This window comes from Protopterus annectens, chromosome 17.part0 (genome assembly GCF_019279795.1).
Source record: "Protopterus annectens isolate FY-2018-M chromosome 17.part0, PAN1.0, whole genome shotgun sequence".
Taxonomy (NCBI): Eukaryota; Metazoa; Chordata; order Ceratodontiformes; family Protopteridae; genus Protopterus; species Protopterus annectens.
Genome location: NC_056751.1, coordinates 544,450,025 through 544,470,358, shown reverse-complemented (window position 1 = coordinate 544,470,358; position 20,334 = coordinate 544,450,025). Strand labels below are relative to the sequence as shown.

At 34.4% G+C, this 20,334-nt stretch overlaps 1 protein-coding gene across 1 annotated transcript in view; it reads right to left on the bottom strand.

Annotated features, from left to right (window-relative positions):
• LOC122791458 (mucin-2-like) overlaps nt 1–20,334 on the bottom strand; it is a 111,427-nt gene that overhangs the window by 87,288 nt on the left and 3,805 nt on the right. The window contains exons 4-16 of the mRNA XM_044059203.1: nt 20,193–20,283; nt 16,105–16,211; nt 15,229–15,445; nt 14,992–15,117; nt 9,900–10,017; nt 9,645–9,783; nt 8,346–8,456; nt 8,187–8,256; nt 6,820–6,957; nt 6,557–6,721; nt 5,061–5,155; nt 1,149–1,275; nt 1–12 (exon numbers count right to left, since the gene is read on the bottom strand). The exon at nt 1–12 is cut by the window's left edge and continues 241 nt beyond it. Coding sequence (XP_043915138.1) covers nt 1–12; nt 1,149–1,275; nt 5,061–5,155; nt 6,557–6,721; nt 6,820–6,957; nt 8,187–8,256; nt 8,346–8,456; nt 9,645–9,783; nt 9,900–10,017; nt 14,992–15,117; nt 15,229–15,445; nt 16,105–16,211; nt 20,193–20,283 — 1,516 coding nt within the window. The remainder of the gene's footprint in view (nt 13–1,148; nt 1,276–5,060; nt 5,156–6,556; nt 6,722–6,819; nt 6,958–8,186; nt 8,257–8,345; nt 8,457–9,644; nt 9,784–9,899; nt 10,018–14,991; nt 15,118–15,228; nt 15,446–16,104; nt 16,212–20,192; nt 20,284–20,334) is intronic.

Sequence of the window (20,334 nt, the reverse complement as noted above, 5' to 3'; positions counted from 1 at the left end):
TCATATATTTACCTGAAGACATATAGTAAATGTATATTATTTTGTTTGAATATGGATGAATGTCAGCTTCTGTAATAAATAAAAATTTGCACACATTGAAGTCTGACTTGCATGCTTTAACTGTAGATTGGCAAAATTAAATCAGTTGTATATGACCTACCATGAGAGACCACGAAGGGCTATTACTACACAAGCACCACAGATAAAAGCAATGCATGCAATCTCTGATATGTATGCTTATAGATGCATATTGCCTTTTTTGTAGTATTAAAATGCATTTCCATGCTCCTTTCTAAAAATTGCTTTTCTAGTAATCCCCCTGCTGATTGATTCATGCAGATGGATGTATAAATAAACTGCATTTTTAGATTACAATGCTGTTGTATTTAGTTTTGTACATTCAGACTGTGTTACTGAAACTTTAGAAGCTGAATAGAAATACAAATGCAATCATAATTTCATGGAACCCCTCAGGCATCGCTGCGCATGAAACAAATCACCTAATCCACTAATTATATCCAAATCTAAGGCTTTTAAAATATGCACTACAACACACTCAGATGCCTTAATTATATATGACAATATTCCTTAACTGTCAATTCAAAAATCTCAGAGGATTCACAGAAAATGATTTGAAAGAGAGAAGAAAGTTTGTGTGTGTGTGTGTGTGTGTGTGTGTGTGTGTGTGTGTGTGTGTGTGTGTGTGTGTGTGTGTGTGTGTAAGTGCGGGCGTGTGTGTGTGTAAGTGCGGGCGTGTGTGTGTGTCTATAAAGTGTGTGTGTTATCTATGTGTGTCTATGTATCACTGTGTGTGTGTGTGCGTGTGTGCATGCGTGTGTGTGTCTGTGTGTGTGTATGTGTGTCTATGGATCAGTGTTTGTATGTTTGTGTCTGTCTATGTCTTTGTGTGTCTATGTATTGGGGTGTGTGTGTGTGTGTGTGTGTGTGTGTGTGTGTGTGTGTGTGTGTGTGTGTGTGTGTGTGTGTGTGTGGGGCTGTGTGTCTGTGTATCAGTGCGTGAATATGAGTGTGTTTGTATATGTATTATTGTGTTTTTGTGTTTTATATTGTATATTCAATGTCTGGAACAAAACAACTACTTTAGAAGTGAGGAAGACTTTATTTTGTTTTATTTTTTTTTTACTTACTGCAGACAGTATTGCGCCAGTTCTCCAAGGTGATCCCTTCCCTTGCACAGGCTCTCACATAGGAGGATAAGGCTGCACACATGCAGTCCTCACTTTTCTCACAATTACAGCTGTCAAACATGCATTTCTGAAACAGTAACAGCAAAGGAAATATAAAACATCTCTTAAAATATACCACTAATCATAAGAGAGAGCACTTTGCTAAATGAGGATGGTTAACATGCAACCATACACTCTAGGGGGTATTGTATAATCTTAATTTGGCAGAAATAAACTAAAGAACATTAAACTGACATGATCAGTAAATACAGTTTTTGTACATGACATGAACTTCAGAAATGAATATGAAATCTTAATATTCCCAAGGGCATGAGTTTGAAGTCACATTGAGGAAACCCATTGTTATGAAATATTAATGGATTTTTAAAAAGGTTTGCAGACTTTCAAGTCTGTTTTTCATTTATTAGGCTTAATGACTTTGGAATATTCTTATCACTTTCATAAATGACAGAATATTATATGATATATTTACATTTGATTGGGACTATCACACCAAAAGCAGACTGTTCAACGATTTTCTGCTATAATTTACTGCATGATTTGACATCTGCTAACCTAATTATAATAGAGGAGGTACATGGATTCTTCATGTAAATGGAAGGTTACAGGGAGAGTACCAAAGATAAAATGGATAATACTGTAACTTCCATTCAGTTACCCAGACTAATGACATAGCCTTTAATGGACCAAACCATTGTCATAAAAGATGCCTCTAGATCCCTCTAGCTACACAGCATCTCTGTTAAGTACCTTTCCTGGGTTAGTGATGCCTCTTATAATGGGGTGCTTTCAGAACTGGATGCAGTACATGAGTTAGAGTCTAAGGTGAAGGCACTCAGGTAGCAATTTAATATGTTTGTTTCACTGAAACCCTTTTGGTTTTGGTACTGCCTCTCAACGCTTGGCAAATGAAAAGAGGTTTTCTTTTAGTAATACATAATATATCTTCATTTCATCATATACCTTTATTACACACTTCTGTAAGACATATGCTATAAATGTGTTTTTACTTTCTGATATACAATACATACCACTTTTCCTTCATATGTCAAATTTTGTCGCCTAGTCACAGATGACTTTTTTTAAAGATCTGTGAGAACTGACATACTAGGTTTCACCAAAAGGTTTTATTATTTCACTGTCATGTTTTGTTTATTATTTTCATTTATCATTAGATGACATTGCCTGCACTATAAATCTCAAATTCACTAGTGAACAATGTTTGGTATTACAACAATGAAGTCATGCTTTTAATGATCCAGGTAGTATTGGTTGACATGAAAAAGATCATGTCCGAGACACCTCCTTGAGGAAACTTCCTGTTGGCTAGCTGGATTCTGCTGTGGGTCCACTGGCATTAAATATTTCTATGCACATTATATTTGAGTTCTGAATCCAAGCAAACAATGTAAGACCTGCTTCAAGTGCTGTTTAGTTGCTTTAGTATGGTCATAACTTTGTCTCACTTTGAGGGTTCTTACTAGGCTGCTGAGGCTGTGATCAAGTGTGAAAGTGAAGAAATTATCTCGGAATTGTAATCACCATCATATTGAAGTTGATATGAGATGGGAAAGGATTGTTGTGAAGGAAAGCAAGCAGGATGCTTTACTGTATAATATCATAAATGGTGGCAATATGATCTGCTACCCTATGCTTGATTAAGTGTAAACCAGAGAAACTTAAACTCCCCAAGTTCAATTACACAGTGTTGCACACCACCATCATTGTTCCCTTTAGGAACTCACTGTCAGTGTGTTTTTATTTGTGTGCCACCAGTGGGTTAATTTGTGCAATCTTTTGTCTTTTATCTAGGCTTGCATGACCATGGAAATAGTATACATAAGCAAAGGGGACTGAGAGATGAAGCTCTCTCATGCAGAGAGTGCAGAGAGGCTTTGCCCTAGGAAGAATTTTTTTTTATGCAGTGGTTTATTAAACTCAAGATTCTGCCACTGTGCTCCATCTAGCTGAGTTCTCAGGAAACAAGAACAGCGCAGTGGTGCAGCTGTAACATTGTCACCTCACAACAAGAGGTTATCCGGTTCAATTCTTGGCTGGGATGTCTTCTGTATGGAGTCAGCATATCCTCCCTGTGTTCGTGTGGGTTTCCTCCCACATTACCAAAACATGCATCTGGAGTGTTTCCCCCTGGGCCTCCACTGCAAATTGTCATTGTTCCAAGTTGGACTTTCCCCAGTAAACAAATGTTAAATAACATTAATACATAAAATGTATTCTTGATGTAACGTAAGGGAAGTGATGACATCATTATTTATTTGTAAGTGGGCTGGTAAGGCAGCATTCAGTAGACTTTGCTCATCATGCAGAGGAAACAGAATTATGCACCAAAAACTGTGCAATACAAAGTCACAAAAATTATTTTGGCAATGAAAGGACTGAGGGCCCTGTGTGAGATTTAAACAGCTGAGCATGACTAGAATAGAAGACACAACACCAATGGACTTTATTCTTTCTGCATGTCCTCCCTGTGTCTATTTTTATTTTTTTTTTTCTCTGTGCACTGCAGTTTCTTTTCTCCTGCCAAAGAAAAGTATCAGGTTCTTTAATGATGTTTTAAACTGGTCATAAGTGTGCATGTTGCATGTGAGTGACAATGTGTAGAAATTGTGCTATAGTTCAGCACCTTGTCAGCATAAGCACCAAAACTTTGCACCCACTGGCTGCTGGGAAAGATCCAGTGTCCCTGTGACCCTGTTAAGGTTAAAGTGGGCTATCAGTAAAGGAAGAGTTTGATACATGCTTGCCAGTTTTTGTTACTGTGAATCTACTTTTTGTAGGATGTGCCATTTCAAAGTGTTCAACTTACACCACTGAAATGATACACACACAGACAACATGGCTACAACAGGTAATGTGTTCTAGTTGTTCTTTGTCCTTGTCTTTGGTATTGGTTTCATTTTTAGGGATGCAGGCTTCTAAATAGAAAATAATACACAGATGAAGTCTTTGTTTTGGACTAAAATTAATTTTGCCTGTGTGCATGGTTTTCAGCTCAGGTAAAGACTGGTGCCATACACCTGGTGATCTTATCATTGTGAAAATGTAGACGTGTGACATAAAGTAACAGTAATAAGGGTGTTGAAAAGGTTATTGTTTGCATAAGTTATACCAGACAACTCTGCTTTACTTGGTCTTACTTGCCAGTTTATCTGTCCACAAAAGCAACAGCCCCTTCATCTCTCATGAAAGTAATGTTTCATGAAAGTAATATTCCATTTTTTAAAGAAGTTACCCTTAGCTGAGAAGAATGTAATGTTACATCTTAAAAGCTTTTATCAAATGCTTGAGATGCATAGGTTAATTTATTGTCCTACAACCTTTCTAACTTGCACTTTGGTTACTACAACATTTTTTTTGTTTTTGTCTTTATGGGAATTTATATATGCTTATTGCAGAATAACTCAAAAGTAGTGATGTACTTTATTATCATTCATTAATATCTCAATCTTAATTCTGTAATCATATTAAGTTAATATTCCACATTATTTATGGACAGAAATTGTGATCACACAGTTCCAAACATGAATGCTAATCCATACCACTGACTTACACATAATATAATCATACAGTGCAGTGAAAGACTGAACTGTATATGAAGTTATCATAGTGTATGTTGCTTAAGGATTAGTTACTTTTCATGAATGAATTAATGAATAGTGTACTAACATGTGATGCGATCCTTAAGATATAATGCAGTTGTCCTAATGAAGCTGCATTTTTCTTATTTCTACAGATAATCACATCTGTCCATTTAAGTAAGTCCAAGTGAAACCTGTTAGGGTGATTCTTACTTATTTTATATCATCATACAAAATGAAAGTAGAACCTTACCGTTACATATAAAGCAGGGTTTACTGTGGAGTGACATCTAGCAAAAGGTCCTTTAGTATCAGACAACATAGAACACCAGTATTGTGCATAGCGTTCTGTAATAAAAATGTCATTATTATTATTATTATTATTATTATTATAATACAAAACTTTTTAAGGCATCATTTCAGTCTTCAAAAGAAATGTCATTCTAAGCCTGAAAAGCTTTTTTCCCCCTAAATTCTGTTTAAATATATTTTTCATAGATTACAGCTTATTATTACCTGTGAATATGTGTAGAGTCAAACACCCACTGCACTTCACCCCCCCACACACACAAAACTGTTCCATAAATAATAATATAATAAGTTAAATATGTTAAGATGTTTGTAACTAGAATGATAGTTTTAAAATGAAGGAAAGTAATTTTATATTCAGAGTAGAGCATTAATTTACTAATTTACATAATTTCTACATAATTTCTTTTTTTGTATTGACATGCTCTCTATATATTCGTGTTTTACATAAATCATTATTAATTAGAAATAAACATGATCCTAGAAGAAAGCTAATATAGTTAGAAAAGTATGCAGATGCATTCTTATGCAGGTACTTATTCCCATCTTCCATTTGTAAGAGAGAATGTTCTAGCATGTACAACTTTCAATGTCCCATAAGAAAATATTGGAGTAATGTATATATATATATATATGTGTGTGTGTGTAAAAAAGTATGCCACTTCAGCATCTAAGGTATTAATCTTATTAATAACTTGAAGTAAATGAAAGAGTTGATAAACATAATGAAACTTTTAATGCTCATAACCCGGGATAAAATGATGGATAGGAACAGTTGAATATTTCAGTTAAGATGCAAATAATGATCCAACTTCTGTAGTAAAGAAATAAGTTATTTATTTAATTTATTTTATTTATTTTGTTCTCAACACAACTGTCTGTCACCAGCTGTATCCACTAGTCACTCTAAAGTCTTTTACTTCATGTTGTCCAACATGTGCTTGACTTATCCCTTTGTAGCAGGGTCCAGAAAGCATAGGAACCTTAGTTTAAGCAGTTCAGAGAAGTTTCTAGAGAACAGATCAATACATACCAGTACCACCCTGATAGCTGTGGAGGGCTGTTTTAGTATGACCTACCTACCACCCCACCCAGTTCTCAGTGTGCATTTCATGTCCACACCCTAGTGATGTTTTCTACCTGGGCTCCATCAAGAACTGCTGGACCTTTGTTTTAAAGCCTGACCCTCCCATGGGATATGTGAGCTGGAGAAATGCTGTTTCATTGCACCCTCTAGCTGACTTTTTAGGGATCATATTTTCTAATGGAACCCAATTAATCTGGGTTGTAATCAGGGCAGCATTTCTCTATACTCCAGAGCTAGCCTATTTACCCAACATCTATAATAATAGATAATCTCATGTGTAATTAGATTTTGTCTTTGTCATGAGAGAGATAGAACATTTAAGAAATTGAAATAAATAACTTAAAGCCTCGTACCATTTTCCACACTGAGTGAACAGGGGTTCTCATAACTAGTTTTGATATCAGGGCAGCTAGCTTGAGTCTTCCATGTATTAGCAAAGGCAACAGCTGTTCCTTCGACAACTCCAGATATTGTTACAAAATCATCTGCTCGAACGTCATTATAGTTTCCACACAAACCTTAAAAACAATTTCATGTAATGTTTAGTATTCGATATTTTTTTGTCTAGTGAATGAAAATGACAGGGTTATAAAACAAATTGTAAAATGTAACATACCACAGGTCAGTCCCTTGAAAGAAGCATCCAAACTGACATAAACTTGCATTAGTGGTACAAGCTGTATCTGGAGTTGCATTCCAAAGTTTGTCTGAACAATGATGTAGAATGTGGAAGGTTTGAAGATAATAACATTGGCTAAAAAATGAGAAGAAATAAAAATTAACAATAGTGAGCTTTATGTTTTAATTGATATTTCATTTTGGGAAAGCTATCAAGATTCATGTAAAATCAAGTAATGATGTATAATCTTTGTGAAGAGCTTCTACGGAAATCTATTGATAGGACAAATGATGATACATAATATAGGAGATTCACAAGTAAAAATAAAAACATGATATAATCACTGCAATGCTTCTGTCTTATTGTCTCTGCAAAACATTAAGGTATTTAATGGTTACATTTGTTTTTGATAGCTATTTATATATTTAAAAAAACGGCATACACATTCTAGTTCTAATAGTTTATAGAAATGACTGGGTTATTTAGGTGTAACTGGCCAAAAAAAATTTTAATTTTGCTGACATCCTCATCAGAACTAGCCACATAGTGTTCTGAATATTGGCTCTATGTGATGGTCACTGTTGATGTGACATCCCAACCCCAAGAACAAAATGGAAAAAAAGGAGGGCTGATGCTGATGTTGAGTATAAGTAACTTTGTTACTATTGAGCTTTAAATGTTGACTCTTGTGACTTGATAAAATCATGCCATAGAGCTACCTATCAAACAATATTTTTAACTAAGCAGTGGGATACTCACTGTGATTTACCCTTGCAGAATCTCGCAGATCTATACCCCAAGGTTTCTCAAAAATGCAAATATGCAAACTGATTTTAAAAAAGTACCGGAGGGATTTGTTTCCACATCTTCACACACGTGAATGGGTGTGTGTGTGTGTGTGTGTGTGTGTGTGTGTGTGTGTGTGTGTGTGTGTGTGTGTGTGTGTGTGTGTGTGTGTGTGTGTGTGTGTGTGTGTGTGTGTGTGTGTGTGCGTGTGTGTGTGTGTGTGTGTGTGTGTGTGTGTGTGTGTGTGTGTGTGTGTCTGTATTGTTTTAATTTGATCTGATGATGACATCCAATATAAATCATCAACCCAAGAAAAATGAATGCAATTTAAACAAAGAAACTTGTTTGTACATCCATGCCTTCTTATGACTAAAACAATGTGAGCAACTAGAAAATGAAACATGTTTTATATTGGATTACACATATCATAACTATTTTACTGTGATATTTACCTTTTTCAAACAGTGCACAGTGCAGTTTGTCTGAAATTTGTTTATTGCAAGTGCCTTGTAGAGTTACACTTTAGAACAGAACAATATAAAAATAAAATAAATTGGACAATAATGACTTCATATTACCTGTGGATAAAGGTAGCTGGGCATATAATCCATCAAGGAAAACATTCCCATCAGATTTCAGCATGACGACCTTTGATTAAACAATAAGTAAAACATGATTATTGATGTTCTGTTTTTGAAATAAGTCTTAAAGTTGCAGAGGGAAAACTTGTCTCTTACTGTGTGTCCTCCTCCAATGCTTAACGTGATAGCCTTTAAGCATGTTTCTGTGTTTGTGACTCCGCATACAACTACAGAAGCCAGTACTGCAAAGCTGTTGTTATTACAATCCTGTGTGAAAAGAAAGAAATATACTGCTTTAATGTATTCTGTATAAAGGGTTTGGTAAAAGCAGATCATGTGTATCTTATCAGTCTTTCATTTCCTTATAACATAAAACTCAAAATGAAGAAAAGTAAGAGCCTAGTCTAACCCCATGGAATCTATAGCATCTGACAAAAATGCTGCCTGACAAGTATAAGGAAAATTCTACATAGAAACCAAAAAAAAAATGGAATAATGACATTTCATTAAAATATCAACATTTGAGACCTCAGATCATTGAACTGTTAACAGTTCAAAACATTAAATCACCAAAAAATGCATCTTTTTTTTTTTCCAAGGGGGCAAGAATCCCTTTACCCACATGCTGTGAATAAAGTACTGAAACCCCATGATAGGTACACTCCAGTGTACCTTGATGGTGCAATAATTTATTCAGAAGATTCAGAATCACAGCTGGCCAAAGTACACACAGTGCTGGACTCTTCAAGGCAGGCAAGCAGGATTTACAGTTAATGCTGCTAAAAGGAAACTTTCTGAAACTTTCTCTGACAAAATCTGGATCCCAAACAGAAATAGTAGCTGTCAAAAGATGTCCTGTACCCACTGCCAAAGGACAACTGAAGGCACAGTATGTATGTGCAAGTTCAGAATCCTGAAAACCCCCAATATTTGTCACGATTTTCAGGCTTATGATGTTTCAGGCTTCTGAATGGGAACCATGTGCAAGTATGTGTGTGTTGGGGGGATATGTTTGTATGTTTGTGTCCACGTTTGTATGTGTCTTTTGTGTGTGTGTGTGTGTGTGTGTGTGTGTGTGTGTGTGTGTGTGTGTGTGTGTGTGTGTGTGTGTGTGTGTGTGTGTGTGTGTGTGTTTTTCTGTGTGTCTGTGTGTGTATGTGTTTGGATGTGCAGGCATTGGAAAGAATGCGAGTTTCAGCATCTCAGATGTACATAATCACCTTCTTAGTATTAACATTTTATTTGCATTATGAGATTTTAATTTCAGTTTTTATGACATGATACCTTGTCTACAATAGGCTGAATCAGTAAGGAGAACTTTCCTCTTCTCTTAGGTAAACTAAATCTAAAAATATGAATACCTCTGACAGAACATAGGTGTGGTCACCATGTGAAATCAGTGAACAGAGCTTTCTGCTTGTCTGATATTAAATGCATATGTATAAAGTTTAATACCTTTGAGAGAACATAGTTGCAGTCACCATGGAATGTGAAATGCTTCCCATCATATGTGGTAAAGTGAGATCCTCCTTCTATCGAACATGTTCCCGGGCACTGCAAGTTCTTGCATGACCACTGTCCACCTTTGCACACACTAATGAAATGTAGACATCATTATTGCTTTATCTAGTCTGCACATGCATAAGCAACATATAACATATTATGACGACATGTAACATGTAACCATATATAAGGTGTATAATGGCATACCATTCATGGCATTTGCTCGAGTGAGATTCTCCTGGTGCATACGTTTTTCCTGCATATGTACAGGAACATTCTGATATGGGAATGCATCCCTTATTGTTGATATCATCAAGAACAGTTCCTAGAAGGCAATAAGCATTAGCATCAGTAAGGGCTTTAAATAGTATTTGAGCAAAATTAGAAAACACAAATAGTCGACAAAATAATGTAGAGCTCAACTGAGAGTAACAATGTTCACAGTTTCAGAGGAAAAATGAATTTTCTGACTTAGACATAGTCTCCTGGTAAGGTTTTTTTTAATGTATGTTTTATAAAGAGTTTGAATGGAGTAAAAGAAGTCTGGTTAAAAAAAGACCTTCAATTAGGCACTATGGTCTTTTGAAATTGAACACATTTGCTTATATCTTTTAGAGAAAACAATGTCAGAATAAACAAGCAAACATTACTGAAAATTCTGAAACAAACAGGGTGGTCTTCATTTTTTGGCCTTTAGTAGTATAAACTATATATAGGTATATAAGGGCCTGTACTCTTACTGTAGCAAAAAGACTAACATGCCAACAGACTATAGAAAGAATTTCAGAGTGGAATTAGTTTTACTGAGAAATACACATAGATGTGTGACATAGTTTTGCAAATTGGTGGAGAATTCTGTGTGAGAGTGAGGCTATGATCACTTTTTGGTGCTCTCCCAAAGTTGCATTTTGACTGGTAGTTCTGTTTATTTACAAAAATCAAATGAAAACTGACCTTTATTAGTGACAGAAGTTATCCACAGTAAACTGTTTAAATCACTGCAACAGAATGCAAGTTTTAACTGAGCAAGTGTATTTTTTAATGCTCAGTGTTCTGGAAACAGCGAGCCTGATTTCCACTCATAGCCTATAAAAGTTATTTTTAAGTAAGCTCTTGATAGCAATTTTAACTTCATGAGTTGTCTTGTGTCGTTAAAGTCAGAGTATACTGTCTGCTTTTCAGAAATCATCTAAAACATAGTATTTACAATTAAAGACATGTATAACTGAAATAGGTAGAAAAGTAGAAACCCTCAAGATGATAGTTTCAGATAAAGACAAAATCTTTACAGTTACTGAAGACCAAGTAGCACAGTTACACAATTATCAACAGAAAAGCTAGATCAGTAAGAAATAGGAAAATCATTTATCTAACTGTAAACATTGCAGGTTAGAAATGAATGGTCAAAATGTTATATTCTTCTTCTAGGGAAAAGTTGTGAACTGGATTAGAATTTTCTAGCAAAGTTAGGTACAGAAGTTGCCAAAATGATGGTGAGAGTGTTTTGGTAAGGGATAAAATATGTAATAATAATAATAATAATAATTTCACTTTTCAATCATAGTTACATTCTTACTGTAAAATGGATTCAAATATATTTTTAATTTAATTATTAATAATGCTTTGGGCAGTATAATATTATTTGGGGATTATCTTTCTGCTGCTTATGTTGTATGTTTCATATCGTTAGGCAGCATTTCATTTCATACCTTTAGCCAGATCTATGTTTGATTTTGCAAACAAAATGAGGTTTACAGACATTCACCTGTCTGACTAAATGACATTATACAGTGTACTCACTTTTCCTCCAAATTCAATAGTAGGCAAGAATTAATGAAACAAAAGTTTATAAAAATCTAGGTAAATTAATTTTTTCTCAGATTTTATATTTAATTTTCTGTATCTCTCAGATCACTGTCTACTCAGTTTTAAAATTTGTCCTCAGCATGCTTGTATCTGTAAAATTCCATTGATATTTTCAGCTTTTCTACACTGACTCTTGAAATTTTCAGATGTTTTAAATAATGCCTGGGATGAATTTTGGCAGTATAACCAGATTCATGATGTATGTGTTAGTATTATTTAAGATATTTTTAAATATGATTTAAACTCAAATTTATTTTTATGGAGTTCATCTGTCCTATAATTATTTGTACCCAAGTACATTAGTATTCTGATCTTCATTATAAATATTTCTATTTCTATGAGATTTGTATTGTAAGATTAAATAGCATTTGAATCTATAGAGTTAAAACTTATAAAAGTTAACTAAACCTGAATATTTATTATTCCTCCCTAAGACAAATCAAATACCAGCAAATAGAACCACAGTTAGAATTCAAGTAAGTTATGTCTTCTTTGATTATGTCAGCGATTTAAATAAATAATAATAGTCAACTAAGGAAATGTTAGATCTTTTCATTAATAATATTTTAAATACCATGGAGATTTATCTAATTTACAGGTGTCATTATCAGATTTGTAGATAAGGTAATTTTGTATGTTTTAATTGAAAAAAAACAGCAATACTGCCTAACTGAAATGTCTACAGTAGATGTAACTAATGACTGCATTGCTGCAATAAAGGCAAGGAAAATCTGTATGATCAATGGCCTGCCCAATGAAATATAATAGTTTCTTCCAACTGAAACAATACAGTAATTAACAAAAGTATGTAATAAATCTTTTGTGAACAAAAATATTAAATTCCTTCTGTCTTGGAAACAGTGCGTGACATCTATGATTCCTAAACCAAGCAATAATATTGATTATATGGACATATGAGCATTAAGAGTTTTCTACCTAATACAATGATTGAATTTGTTATACTTATCTCTTAGATAAACAGATTTTCTTAGGATTTTGAATACAACTGAATCGTCTAAGAGTGTAAAACTATCGTTATGATCCTTTAATCATAATTAAATATCTTTTCGAAAAGCTGCATTGGGCTTTTCCTTTTGAAATATTTCATACAATGTGCTTTTATGTTTTATTTTTACAAAATATAAAGAAATGGTAGTCATACATGATTAGCATACATAGACTAGAGATTTCTTGTCCAAAATAATTAAATTAAATTATGATATAAGACAAGCTGTCCTGTATTTCCTTGTCTGTTTATCTTTGCTATATTTATTATTTATTTGCTGAAACATTTTCTTTTTAAATTTACTACAGTTTTGATTATTTAGTTTTAGCTAATACTACTACCCTGTTTGGCAATGATTTATTTGACATGTTTTCCCTGGATTATTCCTCCGTATATTGGAAGACCTTTTTACACTGTTAGTTTCCTTTAGTAAGTTTTCAGATCTTACTGTTAATGCTAGTTAGTCTTATTTGTTGATTCAAAACTCTGTAACTGGGAGGTATGTTAATCTCGTTTACTGGAATTAGATACATGACAAAATGTATTTGGATATTTTTACTACTCGTTTGAAGAAAACTCTTACTGTTAATGTTAAGTCCTATTTAGATAGGATAACTATAGCTCATATATCTCACTGAGAATCAGAAATTATTGACATAGGTGCAACTGTTGAATACATTGAAATGATATTGGATGCAAATGTTTTATATCCCATGACTACATTTGCACTTTCTAGCCTGTGTTGTTATTGTTATTGTTATTATTGTTATTGTTATTGTTATTGTTATTATTGTTGTTGTTGTTGTTCCATTCTGGCAGTCTCCAGCAAAACCATCAATTTCAATTACTGGGACAGCTAGAGGAAAAACATCGGGTGAGATCTTAAGTCCTTTGTGGTGATCTGGTGAGAAGTTATTTACTTGTCTATAAACAAATAACATTAAAGTAACATCTGTGAAAATGAGTTGAAATTTCAGTTACTGTTCCATAAAAACTTTGTGATTGCCTGCCTTGGTAAACTATGTGCTTGATACTATCAAGGTGCTTGCCATGAGACTGTCACTGATTTCAATAACATCCCTTACTGTTGTCAGAAGAATTCCTGTCAACACAATTCACATATTTCTATTTTGTCCTCCCCTTGACTAGTAGCCTCTGCATTTTAAGCCATGTGACTTTCTTGCACTGCCCTTTCACCTTGTTTTTTGGATGCATAGAATACCCTGTCTTCATCTTTCCATCGAGACATCCACTTTGAAACTGCATCCCATTAGTGAGACTATATTTAGTGTAACAATCCTAAGTTTGTTTTGGCAGATTGATTGGTTTTATGTACAGTTTTTACTCTAAAACAGTGCTAACCAAGGTAACCCAATCAATCAGAACCAGGACTGGTGGTCTTTATAGAGGGCAAACAGCTAGAAGCACCTCCCACCTTTAACACTTTTAAGTCACTGGCATAAGCTATAGTACAGTGGGTCCTTAGTCCCACTTAGCACTGACAAATGTCCATGCCACTTTCATTAGATATCATGTCTAAATCATAAACAGATATAACTTTTATACCACTGAGTTTCTAGTCCTGACAAGGCATGCAGCCTGTAGTCTATGTTTTCATATCTAGATGATACTGTACACCATAGCTCATGGCTAAAGCAGTTGGTCCACATGACTATTTCCCCTACAGGCACCAACTAGATTCTGTCCCTACAAAACAAGTGGGACAGTTAAAGATGAACATCAGACATTTTCTCATGATGCAGTTTCATAGACAACAACTTTGATGACACTACAGGCATTCTATATAAGGCAGGAAACAGAACAATTGAATACTTGACTGGATAATTACACAATATAATGCTGAAAGAAAAGATTAATAAATTAATTTAAACAGGAAGGAACTAATACAGAACACTTACTTTATTTTGACATATTCTATAATACTGACTGGTGTCTGAATGCACAAAGTGACCACAAATGCCATCATTGCAGATAAACTATACTAGTGGCCTACAGTCTATAACTTTCTAGAAGTCACAGTGTGCCCACAGCTACCATTTACAAATTTAATGCTGAATAATACACAGTGTTACAATTTTAAGATGACTAAATATATACCTATATACATATATATATATATGTGTGTGTGTGTGTGTGTGTGTGTGTGTGTGTGTGTGTGTGTGTGTGTGTGTGTCTTTAAATTCTCACAATGCAAACATCCAGTTTCATTGATAGGATCAGTTTTAATAGATGACAAGCCACAAACTCCAGTTTTTATAGCTTTAGGAACTTCAGGACACAACCAACACTGTGGGGTGAGGCTAAGATTTCATCTACTTATAAAGTCTCCTTGACATTTCTCATTATAAAGTTCAAAACTGTTATACACATTTTCTGCTGTAAACTATAACAGAGTTTGGAACTTACCAGGAGGACAAAAGCACCCATCAATGCAATGATCCTCACACAGCTGACTTCGCTCAAGGTTGGAACAGGAATCAGTACAAGGGATTGCACATTCCATGTATATCATATTTTGTGGGCATTTTTGAGCTGTTGTCAAAAAGGACATGATGACAGAAAATGACAGTATTAGTGTGAAATAGAACATGCCATTATATAAAAACGAGTGGAATGTAGTTAAAGAGAGGTATGCTGGCTCACCACAAAAGTTAGGGGTCCTCCACATTCCTGGTTGTCCTCCAACATGTGCACACTGCCTGGAATATTCTGCAAATGTACTGCACATGCAGAAAGAATTGGTTGCATCTTTACAACTGCACATGTCTGCAGCACATGTCTGAATAAAAGGGTCTATAGCCAATTTTGTGTTACAGTCATGAAATGCTTGACTGGTCAGGACTTGCTCACACATAGGTTCCTAATGAGAAAATAGAAATATATTTATTTAATAACTAAGTAAATACCAACATGCTTGCTCAGTATAGATGGATTGCAGTATGGGATAAAATAATTGTATTTTAAGGTAAGTCTGATACTATTTCAAAGTAATCACAGAAACATAGATGCTGTTGACAGATATAGGCTAACTCACCAAATCTGCTTATTGCCTTAGTTGATAGGAAAATTATAAATTCTACTTAACAAATAACTGAATCTCACATGCAGTCTTCAATAATTATATGGAAACAAAATTGCCACATTTATTTTATATAATTTATATAACCTTTGCCTGCTCTTTTGTCATCAAAATTGAATTAGTTTTCCTTATTATTTTCATAACAGCAAAAATAAAACCAAAACCCATTTCACCCGGACATGCAAGGCATATTTTGTACATCTGATGATGAATCTGATTTATATATAGGATATGGCAAGCAAAGTATTGTGTTAGGACTCAATAAAAGTACATTACAATAGTACTGCTTAGATGCAACATTATTAGTACAAATGTAATAGTACTACTTAGATGTAACAGTATTAGTACAAATGCAATAGTGCTGCTTAGATGCAACAGTATTAATACAAATGCAATAGTACTGCTTAGATGCAACAGTATTAGTACAAAGATGTTCTTACCAGCCTAGTGCAGTTTCCAGCTGAAGATGGTTGAGTGTCATCACACAGCTCTGTTGGGTCATCAAACTTCTGGAGATTCCCAAACTGAATGGGAGTTACCATAATACCTGTGCAAGTGAAACAAAATAATAACAATGTTGCAACTCACTCAGGTCCTTTCTTATAGAGGGAGAAATCAGCGCTTGTAAGTTCAGCACCTTGGACAGTTACTTGCTGCTACAAATAGGCTTGCATATTCATCTCTGTTTATGTTGAAAAATGGAAATTGCTTATTATTATTAATTATACACTGACTGACCATTACAAAAACGAGCATGCTGACTGGTCAGCTCAACCAGCATGCCTGTTGTAAATCAAGCATGACTGGACTTTCTTCCATTAATATATTGTATTAAAATGTTACTTTTCTTTCATTTTTTTAAATAAACTTACAAAAACTGGAGACTTAAAATAAACAAGAGAGATAGAACAGAGACAACTACAAGTATAATCAAATACATAAAAATGTATCTGATTATCCTTGTATTTTCTCTCTCCTGTCTCTCCTATTCATTGGAAATCTCTGAATTTCATTCTTTTAGTTAAAAACAAAATTAGAAAAGCAATAGAGATCTTCCTTTCTGCATTGCTTCCTTTATGCAGCACTGATGTACTGCATAACTATGGGAATGTAAGTCCCATGCACATGCACAGTACATCAGGAAAGCCCCATGATACCAGGGACAATGTGGAAGAGCACCATGGTGCAGTTATACAAAGACATTATTTAAGAAAAGTAAGTAACATTTTTCTTAAATAATATCATTGTATAATAGCAATAACCCACAGCTGTATGTGGGTAATGCTGGATTTACCCACACCCAGAAGTGGGTTGTTGTTATATTAACATCTTTTGTGGTAAGTGACTACCAGATTTAACTGAGATAGAGGATTTACATACGTATTACATTAAGGTTATGAAGAGTCAATGTTTCAGTTAAAGAGCATAAAATATTATAGCTTTAAATAGAAATCATATTATTATTATTACTGTTATTTTTGTTATAGCAGATGAATTTTGCATCTCTGTATTTCTCAAGGTATATATTTCAATGGTATGCAGAATAATTTTGAGGAAATGTACATAATACATAAGTTCTTACAAGAGCACAATGTGAAATTCATTACAGAAAATGTCAGAGAAATCGAACTGATGCTTCTTTTCCTGATGTATGAATCTGTCTGTCTCACATATAATTACTTTTGATTAAGACTGATGTTTTCAACTTGCACTCTACATTTACTGCAAACTGGGTATTTGCCAGTATACTAAGTATTGTTGATTAATTTTTGTGTTTATGACATTGCAAATTCCTATTTCTGCCCTTCCTACTAATACATTGAAAAAGCTAGCTAACTACCAGGGAGACAATGCATTCATTTTCTATTCACCTACCAGCTATTTAAACTTACTAAAATGAGATGTTCTCTCCACTAGCCCCCAGACTATACAGAGGTGTAGCAGTATAAAAACGTAGAAGTCTTAACTATTTAGGGGCATCTCCTCTAGACCCCCCCCCCCTACAAAAACTGGGCTTCAAAGTAGAAGCCTACTGCCTTTGTCCTTGGTCCCAAACTGCAGAAATCTTGCCTTTCTTTTCTTAAAGATCATTCCTGTCATCCCATTTTCCAAACAGAACTAAAAGAACATTTTAAGACTCAAGGAAAATGCTACTACTACTCTCTCTCTCATCATATGTATAACTTAAACTCTTCCTACAATGCTTCCGCCTACATACATATAATTCCATGTATCTATTGTGCTTACTACCACATCTACCCCCTTCCTCAGCTGAGACCAGGGATAAGTGCTCTATCCCAGTTAACAAATTCAAAATCAAGCAAAATAAATATCATAATATGAGTTCTGGAATGAGGAAACCATGAAAATGATAGTGAAGATCATGCTATTCACATAGACCAATGTTTTACTGCATATGTTTTTTTTTTTTTTTTTTTTTTATTAAAAACAGTTAGTGATCTGCCTTCTTCTATCACATCTCTCATGTCTGCTCCATCCATTTTTGAAAACTGCTGCCATTTTTAAATCCACGCATTCCTAATAAAATATGGGCCAACTGCCCAGTACTTGCTTCCTTGCATTATATGCCTTTGAGACATCCTACTTTCATGTTTAAATTATACATTATTGGTATTTCACATCTCATATCCTAAAATGTTCTTCATATTTGTAAATGTTCTCGAAATATTTCGTTAATTCTTCCATGTCTATCTCTCCCCTTAGGTAATCTAGAGTATGCATGTCAAGTTTCAGCAGTTTTTCTTACTTTAGCAATTGATGCAGGTCTTGAACCACTTAGTATGTTTTCTCTGTTGCATCCATGATTATCATGAACTATGCAGACATGATACATTGAGAATTATGCTCCAGAATCTAAGTGAGGTTTTGCCAGCTATTTAAAAAGAAGTAATATTTTCAAAGTTTTGGTTTCAATGATTCTTTTCTCCATATATGACTATACCCATGTTTTCTCTTCATGATTTTCCTATACTTTGCTGATCTACTTTAAGATAATCTGAAATGAATAGCAGGAAATCCCTTTCTGATTCTGCTGCCATTGATAGAAGACTACCAGTGTCTAGTCTTACATCATAACGTTTGTTTTACATCATTATCTCTCTGTACAATATTTAAACAATTCAGAATCATGTGATGAGAGCCTAGGGGCTGTCACAACAATCAGTGGCTGCAGTTCAGAAACCATCCTCAGACTATATGCTATCATATCTTTGGGCATACACATTCACACATTCACACTCATACACACAGCTGGGGCAATGTGACATCAACAGGCAATTTTTCAGCATAGCTATGATTATGGAAGGAAACTAGAAAATACACCAAATGTCTTCTTCAAACTCTAAACTGAAGACACTTCAGCAGAAAATTATTCTAGGGAATCAAGCAATTTGAGGGCATTTTGTTTCCTATTGACATTTTTAGTACTTCTCTGCATATTTTTTCATTCCCCAAACCTGCACTGGTTCCTTTTTATCCTTTCTGTATCATTCATGTCAATCCTGTGGATTAACCAACATGCTTTTAATCCCTTCCTCACCCCACTACTGGTCAGGTCATGCATGCTGCATGTACTGTACTTTTGTAAGGACTTTGTATTTCCAGGTCTTTTAAAACTGTTTAAAGTACCTTTTTATCTTGACTGCTGTACTGGCATTTGTCTTTCTTCCTCACATGAAGTAATAGTGTCCTCTTTAATTTAAGCAGAAACTGCATGCTATACAGCATATCTCCCAGTTACTGGTAGAAAAGTATACACTGCACTAGATTTTTGCAGTCTGCAGGACTAAAGGTCTGATTCCAAAAGACTTACTCTCAATGTAAATGACCACTTGTACTAACATCAGTCTGAGAGCAGGTATTTTGGAAACTGGCCCACTCTGTATGCCAGATTATACACCAAAGTAAGTCACTTACAATGAGGGCAATTATTTTGGAATTAGGGTAGATTTTCAATGAGAACAACTATTTTGGAATCTGGCCCTTGCTTTTAAGAACTTTAATGTACTGAACACATGCCATTTCCTGTGCTTTGAATGTTGCCAACTGAAATTGCCAGCAAAGGTGTAGAATAATAAGGCTATTTGAGCAGCAAATAGTCACTAACTGGGTACCAATTAAAAGCACATAGCTTGTACCAAGTGTTATAAAAGGAGGAAATAAAAAGTGATAACATCACATGGAGTATTTACTCAGGTGTGTTGGTACCGCAGTAGTCTGGCATACCTGCACTTATATTTATCATGACTGAGCAGTGCATCAATCTGTATAAAAATGTTTCCAACTTTTAGTTTGCCATTCCACAAGGTTAAACTTTCCCTATTTAAACAAATCGATTATAATTCAATATGCAAACATTATTCTACAATGTTCTTCCATTTCATATTTACAATACTCTGTTATTCAAAGTTATTTCACTCAGATATTTGATTTCAACTTAAAATGCATTCTTAGTACTTCATTTTTACTAAATACAGTGAGAACGTATCTGTACTACATTAACACTTACCATTCACAATGAATTCATTATATACTGGAATACCATTATAATCACCACAGAGTCCGCATGTTTGATTCATATACCGGGAGCTCAGTTCCAGCTAATTAAAAATGAAAACAAAATTACCATGATATTAAAATTAGGTTGATTT